Genomic DNA, 9,663 nt, shown 5'->3' with positions numbered 1-9,663 from the left:
GCGCCTTGGGCGCTGGGGACGTGGGGGTCGGGCCTAGTGGGTGGAGAGGCCGTTGGGGGGTGAGGGTGGGGCAGGTGGTGGGGCAGGTGGTCTGGGGAAGGGATGGTGGGGGGTGGGCCTGGGGTGGGGAGGTTCCCTGAGGTGAGGAGGGGTCCCTGGGGTGAGGAGGGGTCCTGGGGGTGAGGAGGGGTCCCTGGGGGTGGGGGAGGGTTCCCTGAGGGTGAGGAGGGGTCCCTGCGGGTGAGGAGGGGTCCCTGGGGTGGGGGAGGGTCCCTGCGGGTGGGGGAGGGTTCCTGAGGGTGAGGAGGGTTCCCTGAGGGTGAGGAGGGGTCCTGCAGGTGAGGAGGGGTCCCTGGGGTGAGGAGGGGTCCCTGCGGGTGAGGAGGGGTCCCTGGGGTGGGGGAGGGTCCTGAGGGTGGGGGAGGGTTCCTTGAGGGTGAGGAGGGGTCCCTGCGGGTGGGGGGGTTGCCTGAGGGTGAGGAGGGTTCCTGAGGGTGAGGAGGGGTCCCTGCGGGTGGGGGAGGGTTCCCTGAGGGTGAGGAGGGGTCCCTGAGGGTGAGGAGGGGTCCCTGGGGGTGAGGAGGGGTCCCTGGGGGTGGGGGAGGGTCCTGCGGGTGAGGAGGGTTCCCTGGGGGTGAGGAGGGGTCCTTGAGGGTGAGGAGGGGTCCCTGGGGGTGGGGAGGGTCCCTTGAGGGTGAGGAGGGGTCCCTGGGGGGGTGAGGGTCCCTGCGGGTGGGGGAGGGTCCCTGCGGGTGGGGGAGGGTCCCTGCGGGTGGGGGAGGGTTCCCTGAGGGTGAGGAGGGGTCCCTGCGGGTGAGGAGGGGTCCATGCGGGTGGGGAGGGTTCCTTGAGGGTGAGGAGGGGTCCCTGGGGGTGGGGGAGGGTTCCTTGAGGGTGAGGAGGGGTCCCTGGGGGTGGGTGAGGGTCCCTGCGGGTGGGGGAGGGTCCCTGCGGGTGGGGGAGGGTTCCCTGAGGGTGAGGAGGGGTCCCTGCGGGTGAGGAGGGTCCATGCGGGTGGGGGAGGGTCCTGAGGGTGAGGAGGGGTCCCTGAGGGTGAGGAGGGGTCCCTGGGGGTGAGGAGGGGTCCCTGGGGGTGGGGGAGGGTCCCTGCGGGTGAGGAGGGGTCCCTGGGGGTGGGGGAGGGTCCCTGAGGGTGAGGAGGGGTCCCTGGGGGTGAGGAGGGGTCCCTGGGGGTGAGGAGGGGTCCCTGGGGGTGGGTGGGTGGGGGGGATGTTGGGGTCAGGGGTGCCGGTGATCGGAGCGATCGCGGTCAAGGAGGCACTCGGGAGGGGTAAGGTACCGAGGGGAGGGGGTGAGGGGCCGCTATGTGTGGGTGGGGGGGCAGTTGCGGGGGTGGGGGGGCAGTTGCGGGGGTGGGGGGGCAGTTGCGGGGGAGGGAGGGGTACATCTGGATTGCGGTGAGGCTCGTGGCGACGGGATGGTAAAGTTGCTTTTTATTCAGTGTCATTGGTGAAGCGCCATTAAGTCGCGGTGCAGAGCGGTCTTGTTTGCGTTCAGCGGTGCGGTGCGGGGCAACTATTATATTTATTCTGTGTGTTGTGTTGTAATTGGTGTCGTGGCCCGACCGCTAGTCACCTAAAGGACCAGCGGTAACCTTGTGGAGTATATTTTTAATTATTATTTTCCTGCTTTTGAAATAAAAATGCAGCCACCACACTTTACGGTATATCCCGTGAGGCGCTTTTAGACGTCGTCCTGACAAGAAGGATTATTATAATTATTATTATTATTATTAAGAAAGGCGCTATGTCGAATGCAAGGATCGGGGAATAATTATTATCTTTAAAGTAATCCACTGGGGAATAGGGGATTTAGTAGGTCTAAGAGAGAGAGAGATTTTCAGCGTTGTAGTAATAGCCGTGGCATTTGTTTAGCTCCTTTCACATCAGGAGGACATTTCAAATTGCTTCACGGAGTACAGTGTAAAACGTAATGACTTAAATTGGCTGCCACAAACATTTGCACACAGCAAGCAATGTTTCGGAAACAGTGACTGACCAGTTTTGTTTGGAAGGTTGTTGGCGAGGACCACCCCACTGTGAGAAACCCGACAGCATGAACCGCTACAGTGCAAGGTTATTGGAATTTAAACTTCATTTTAAGCATTTTACACGCGCTCGTTCCAAATAATATGTCCCCCTCCTCCAATTCTAGGGCTGCCTTAGCATTCTTACTTGAAATAATTGTTGCATACCTCTTGATTATCGTTGCTGTTGGTAATTTCCTACGGGTAATACTATCAATGAGAAAGTATAGTTTTAAATTGCAGTGCACTGTTATTTGCCATTGCCGTTTTAAATCTTGCTCCCAATGATCCGCTCCCACCCACCTGACATCTGACCTTGGTTCAAAGGCATTCAAACCAGCAGGTGGGTCAGAGTTTGACCAGAGCAAAAGCAAAAGTACCTTTACAGAGTAAGGTAATCTTGCTCACCCTGTATAATCCTTAGAGCAAACAATTAACGTATTTACTCTCTCGGTCAGGCAAAGGTAGTGATATAATGACAGCACCATTTATGAGCGATGCTCTGGATAGGCATGTAGAAAATGTATGTGAGTAAAACCTTGATTGACACTTAAATAACAGATATCCATGAGAGTGCTTCAGAACAACACCCCAGTTCATTCATCTGTTATTGCTTTCAGAGCTAAAATGTCCTAATATAATAATAATCCTTGCATTTGATATAGCGCCTTATCCTGCTGTCGCAAAGAGTTTCATACAATATACTTAAAATGTGGTGCCTGTGTGTTTTGTGAGAGAAACACAACAGCCAATAATGCACAGCAGTGTCCCACGAACACTCATGGTTTGACTGACCAAATTATTATTTTTGGGGAGGGATTATTACCCCCAGAAAGCGATTTGCAATACACAACTACACAGTGCTCGCACCAAGTGAATGGTATCTTATGTTTAAATTATCACAAATCCATCAGGCTACTATTACTAATAAAACATTTTGCTAAATTGCTCCACCCTCCCTGTATATAAAGAATGACATTTGTGAACCAATTGGTGTTTTTCAGGGTTTTTATTACGGAGCTAAATCTGCAGCTCAAAACCTCTAATCTGACCAGACTGATCATCTGCTACAACTGTGTGGTAATCTCTGAACAAAACACTACTATATGTAGTTAGCCCGATTTACCAGGTAATATACAACCAATATGTGATGAATGTTTTATACAAAAGAAAAAAGGCTCATTAAATTTTCAAAATCCAATACGCCCACAAAATACACACAGTCACACCACTTTATAGTCTGTCCTTTGAGACGTCTCGACGACATAAGGTGCTGAATCAAATGCAGGGGACTGTTTGCATGTTATGAAGCGAAATAAGTCCCGATGGTTTCATGCTCCAGCAAATCCGAACAAGTCACTAATCCAGACAGTGTTTGGTCCCAAGCTGTCTGAATTTGCAGCGGGGGATAAACATTGCCTGAATTAGCGACCTGTTTGGACACGTTCTGATTAGAAGCTGACTGGGACAGATGATATTGATGAAGCTTTAAACGCTAACTTATTGTTCGTGATCTTATGATTTTACATTGCGGGAGCTTGTCACACATCTCTTCTATTGCTATAAACAAAACACAAAATACTGCAGATGCTGGAAATCTGAAAACAAAAACAGAAGTCGCTGGGAACACTCAGCAGGTCAGGCAGCATCTATGGAGAAAGGAAAGCGAGTCAAGGTTTCGGGTCCACAACCCTTCATCCGAACTGGGGCATGTTGGGAGGAAAAACATGCCTGACCTGCTGAGTATTCCCAGCAATTTCTGTTTTTTGTTTTATTTCCATCTTTTACTATAGCTGTTTTGATAGTACAAGAGATGGGGATAATGATTAATATATAAATAAACTTGGACTTGAAACCCATATATCCAAGCTGACATTTCATTGCAGTGCTAGGGATGCACTGTATTGTCGCATGTGCTGTTCTTTGGATGAGATATTAAACTGTGGTCCCATCTGCCTGTTTAATTGGACATCAAAGATCACGTGGCACTATTCGAAAAGAGAAGGGAGTTACTTTCTCACGATGCCTTGACCAAAAATCTCCACAAATAAAACGTGGGTCATTCACTTTACGGGTGTTTGTAGGACATGACTGTGTCCAAATGGGCTGTTTTGTTCTACGAATACACAGTGTGTCCTGTGAAGAGCTTTGAGACGTCCTTCCAAAGTGAAAGTCGCTATATAAGCGAGAGGACCTGGGTTCGATTCTCAGACAGGGTGTAATGTTAGGCAAGTTTCCTTACTCCACACACCTCTGTTTACCTAGCAGTAATTAGGAACCAGGTTGTTAATCGATTGGTGGATCGCTTTTCCGGGGGTATTAAATAGTCAAAAATAATAACAACAATAAAAATTTGGTCACTCAATGCACAGCTGTTCTTGGGACACTGTTGTGTGCAGTTGGCTGCCACTTTTCGTCCACAAAATATGCAGTCAAGTCACTTCACAGTATACTCTGTGAAGCGTTTTGAGACGACCGTATCAAATGAAAGGATTATTATTATGTTTAACTTCACATTGAGGGAGCTCAAAGCATGTCTGTTCCATTACTTTCTTTAATTACTTTTAAAAAAACGTACAAGAGATGGTTCATATAGCGAATGCTATGCCTATCAAGTTGTTCTGCATTCAGCTGGAGTTATTTAAATGCATGAAAACCCTTAGCACGATGGCATTGACAGACGGGGCAAAGGGCAAGGGTGTATTTCTTTGTTTTAAAACGCTCCTTCCACTCATCCAGCAGTAGATATTTTTAAAAGCTGCAGTAACTTTTATTTTAGTTTACCTATCCCTACAATTTTCTTTTTTCCGGAAGGCACTGGTTCCCCAAGACTTTTAGAATGGTGCCTTATCTCATTGTTGTTTGTGGGACGCGGGACTGACGCAGATCAGCTGTTGTCGTGCTCGCAAAGCATTCTGTATTGAATACAGGTTCATTATTTGTTTCCATTTTTCTTGATAATATCTTTAATTTAGGTTCTGTTTCCCTTGTGATTCCAGTGGTTGTTAAGGACGCACACCCCAACCCCTCTTGTTGCCATTTGAAAGAAATATGTAGGTTTTCTCCCCCCAGTTATTCTGGTTATATTCCCTTCTCACTTTGGTTCTCTAAATGTCTGCTTCCCTATCCACTGATCACAGGCAAGTGGATTCATCACTCTTTCCTAAGGGAGGGATTGCACATTGTGTAACTGGTTGACAGATGATGATGATAATTCTTGCGTTTGATATAGCACTTTATCACGTCATCGAGCCGTCTCGAAACGCTTCACAGAATATATTGTAAACTAGATTGACTGTATGTTTTGTGGGTGAAATGCAGCACCCAATTGCGCACAGCAGTCCCACAAACAGTCACGGATTGAGTGACCAATTTTTTTTTTCGGGATTATTACCCCCAAAAAGCAATCCGCCAATCGGCTAACAACCAGGTTCCTACTTACTGCTAGATAAATCAGAAGTGTGTGGAGTAAGGAAACATGCCTAAGGTTTTGCCCCGCTCAGGCATCAAACCCGGGTCCTCTCGCTTGTGAGGGGAGCGTGCTAACCTGTACGGTGTGGGACTCTGATCTGACTCGGCGAGTTCCCAAGAACTAGAATTGAGGACTTAAGTACGGAACAGGTTTCGTCATCAGACGCAAGGCAGACCAAAATTAGCTCAACATCAACTAACCCTTCAGTGCTTTGAATTCTCATCTTGTCAGTCCTCGAAACACATTTTATTATTGTAACTCTTAAAAAAAGTCATGAGAAGTTGTGACAAGTAACAAGCTATTCTTTCCTTGATCCAGAATGAGGGAGTGCTGCAGTGCTGTACAATGGATGATACTCGTGCTGTAGGATGTTTAAGTCTAAACCCTCCACGATTACAATGGCGACAGAGACAGAAAACGCACGTGCGCTGCTCAAGACCTTCAGCACGGCGTCAGTCATCTGGAGCATAGGCCTGGGCGTGTTCTGCTTCCTGTCCGATCAGTGTTTACAACTGCCTCTAATACAGAACAACTACTGGCTCAGGGCTCTTTCGGACAATGCGGTGCACGGGGCCGTTGGCCTGTGGTCCTGGGCCATTGTGGTCGGATTGAAGAAGAGGAGTGATTTGTACGAGGTTGTTCTGGCCGGGCTTCTGTCGTCCGCCGTCGATGCTGATCACTTTCTTGCAGCCGGCTCGCTGTCTCTCAAGGTAATGTGTTCAAAGTGCCTGGTTTAAATAACGCTCTGCACCATAATCATCCTAAAGTATGTTTTTTATTGTACATCTGTAACAAACTTTGAGGTTAATTGGGATGGGTGGGGCAGATGTTTAAGATTAGGAGCTAAAATTACTCTTAAGTACCATGTTGCTCACTTGCTGTGTTTTGGGAATGGCTTCCACATGTAATCACGATAATGTACTGCACTCTTTATCAATGTTTTTTTACACTCTGCTAGTCAGTCATGGTTTGTAATCATCTAGGTTGCAATTAACAGTACTCTCTTAATTGTTTTTCGCTAGTCAGTCAACAATAACTTATGGAAATCAAACCACTCACAGTCGTCCTAGAATCATAGAATATTACAGCAAAGAAACTGAGCTGGGCTATGGTTTTTAGTCCGTACAAACCGATCTAATCTCATATTCCCGGTCTCCCTCAGACTCCTGTATTCACCATATCTTAAAATATTCTTGTTTTTAAGCTTCTGTCTAAAAAAAAGTGTTTACATTTTTAAAAAATATTTGTTATTGTTAATTATTATTATTACCGAGCCAGTTATCCTAGATGCTTTGGGATTATCCTGGCAATGTGAAAAGTACTATAGAAATGTAAATCTTGTTATATTGCTTTGCTTCAACAGTTTGTGGCAGAGATCCTGATCAGTCTCCCCTTAACCTGTCAATGCAGAAAAAATAGCTTTTTTTAATATAATATAAAGGTGAAAGACCCTTTGAATTATTTAGGACTTTTATATATTCCTACCGAGACGATTGTACATTATCAAGACTGGTTATCTAGTCTGGAATAGTTAAGAGTATTCTGTTGTGACCAGTTTGTTTCTTCGGTTTCCTGAAATCTCTAAGTTTTCCACAGTTGCAGCAATTAGGAAGTTAGTGACGGTGAACAAATATTGTATTAGGATACAATTAGGATATTATCTGTTAGGATAGATTGGGAGGTCCTAATTCTTGCATTTTTGGTTCGTCAAAGAACAATCCTTTGGGTCCCATTTACCTGCTCTTTCCCCATACTACTGTCGTTGACTCCTTTTTAGGTATTTATCTAATTCAAAGCATTTATACTTGTTTCTGTGTCCCTAAAAATCTTTCTTCGTTGCGTTCTGTCTTTTAATGTCCAGCCATTTACTAAACAGTACAAATTTACAATTGGCTACTGCATTTCACCCACAAAACACAGTCACTACACTTTACAGTATATCCTGTGAAGCGCTTTGAGCTGTCTCAAAGATGTGATAAGTCGCTGTATCAAATGCAAGAATTATTATTTTTACACCTTTCACATCAGGAGGACATCTCCTGGACAGTCTAAAGGGGGGGGGGAGGGAAGATGGCTGAAAACATGATAAGGCCCTATATGAAATGCAAGGATTATTATTATTTAATGAGTCTTGAGGTGGACCTTGAAGGAGGCAAAGGAAGAGGCTCAATCAGTCCTGCTCAAAATCAACCAAAAGGGAAACTGTACACCCCTCCCTGTCCCATTTAATGCTTCTGACTGACTTAGCAGATGCGCTTGAAATTTGGCAGCTTGGAGCTCTCTTTGTTTCTGACCTATATTTGTCCAGTCTTTTAATGATTTTTATTCGTATCTGGGGAGTTCGTGGTGGATACAAGGAATTGTTCCATAAGCGAGAATCCAGCAAGCTGATTTTAAATAAATGGGTTAGAAGTGTGTCAGGAGGAAGGTTTGGCAACTTTATTGAACACTCCCTTTCTAGTTTTACTTGTGTTGTGTAATCTGATTTAAATACAATAGTAAAAAACGTGAGGAAGCTGGAGACGTTTACTGTGTGTTAATGAGGTTTATTTTCTCTCCATTTAGGCTGCGTTGCTTCTGCCTCAGAGGCCTCCGCTCCACTGCTCCACAGTCATCCCTGTGGTCGCTTTCTCAATGAGACTGTTCATGTGGCTCTTCAGGCTCAAAGACTCGTGGTGCTTTCTCCCGTGGATGGTGACCATATCCTGGGTCTCTCACCACATCCGTGATGGAGCCCGACGAGGACTGTGGTTCTGTCCCTTTGGAAATACAGCCCCCGTGCCATATTGGCTCTACATAGCAATCACCTCATCGTTCCCTCATCTCTGCTCTGTCCTTATGTACTTGACTGGTACGAGAGAAACCATGTCCATGTCCCATGGGATTGCCATAGATGTATAAAAGTCATGTGTGCTGTAATGTGCAGTATACGGTGGTGCTGACTGCACTGAAATAGCATATTTGAACTAGGTTACAAAAGTATCATTTAGTAGGATATTGCTGATTTGGGTGAAACTACTTGAATCTAACTAACAGCAGCTTATTATGGTTTTACAGTCCTAGCTTCCTTTCCTGATCATTGTGCTAGGCTGTAATACATAAGAGCTTTATTTTGAAACCCTCATTCTCCACATTTAACCCTAGTCCAGCACTACATCTGAAACTTTTGAATCTAAAATCCAGTGGGGTTCAAATGCATTCCTTTTCATAGCTACAGCTAGAATAATCTGTTGTTGTTTGTGAATCAGGATTTGCAACCGAATTGGCTTTGCAACCTCATTCGATGATGAGCTGTGTTAACCCAAGTCCCATGCAAGAAAATCAACAACAACTTGTATTTGTATAGCGTCTTTCATGTCGGGAGGACGTCCCAAGGCACAGTGTTATGAATTGTGATAAATTGGTTACTCTGAAGTTAATCTTATCCAAACCTCTTAAGTATAATTGTTGAGAATTCATGATTTCAAAACAAAGGATAGATTTTGACTATTTTCAGAATCCATTTTGGTTTAACAATTGTGGGGAGAAATTATTTGGCAAAGCAAAATGTACAACAGTGTACATGCAGTATTTGACACTTAGCTAAATGACCATCCAAATGTTTATAAAAAGAAGGCACTGATACCAAACTGATACCAGCCCAGTATTCCCTTGATAAAGCTCCCTCCTTTATTAGTGGATGTACTGCTGTAAGCACCTGCATAGTTAAAATAGGTGGAGTTCTGTAGCTCAGTGATTAGAGCGCTCAACTTGCAAGCGAGAGACCCAAGTTCGATTCCCGGCAGGGCGAAACATTGGGTAAGTTTCCTTACTCCAACACATCTCTGTGTACCGAGCAGTAAGTAGAAACCCGATGGTTAGTCGATTGGCAGATCACTTTTCCGGGGGTAATAATTCCTTCAAAATAATAATAATAAATTGGTCACTCAAATCCATGACTTTGTGGGGACACTGCTGTGAGCAATTTGGCTGCTGAGCAATTTTGCCCACAAAATATACAGACAATTCACTTTACAAAATATTCTGTGAAGCTCTTTGAGACGTCTCGAAGACGTGATAAGGCGCTATATCAAATACAAGGATTGTTGTTGCTATTGGTTAACAGGACGATTAGCCAAAGTTGAAACCCAGAGTAAAGGAAAAG

General features: G+C 45.5%; 1 protein-coding gene across 1 annotated transcript; it reads left to right on the top strand.

The window, feature by feature from the left end:
- The first annotated feature begins 1,774 nt into the window (after nt 1–1,774).
- Nucleotides 1,775–8,888, top strand: tmem267 (transmembrane protein 267). Its single transcript, XM_007903118.2, has 4 exons — nt 1,775–2,096; nt 3,052–3,176; nt 5,838–6,229; nt 8,085–8,888. Exons 3-4 carry the CDS (start codon nt 5,888–5,890, stop codon nt 8,418–8,420), a joined length of 678 nt encoding a protein of 225 aa, XP_007901309.1. The 5' UTR covers nt 1,775–2,096; nt 3,052–3,176; nt 5,838–5,887; the 3' UTR covers nt 8,421–8,888.
- Nucleotides 8,889–9,663: the final 775 nt, after the last annotated feature.

This window comes from Callorhinchus milii, unplaced genomic scaffold, assembly GCF_018977255.1.
Source record: "Callorhinchus milii isolate IMCB2004 unplaced genomic scaffold, IMCB_Cmil_1.0 Scaffold1, whole genome shotgun sequence".
NCBI lineage: Eukaryota > Metazoa > Chordata > Chondrichthyes > Chimaeriformes > Callorhinchidae > Callorhinchus > Callorhinchus milii.
Note: the sequence above shows the minus strand (reverse complement) of the source record. Positions and strands in the feature narration are given on the sequence as shown.

What these genes read in the sequence shown, in the direction of transcription:
- tmem267 (XM_007903118.2), top strand. Translation starts at nt 5,888, where the DNA reads ATGTTTAAGTCTAAACCCTCCACGATTACAATGGCGACAGAGACAGAA. An exon ending in CCGGCTCGCTGTCTCTCAAG is followed by an intron (nt 6,230 to 8,084) that starts GTAATGTGTTCA and finishes CTCTCCATTTAG; the next exon opens with GCTGCGTTGCTTCTGCCTCA.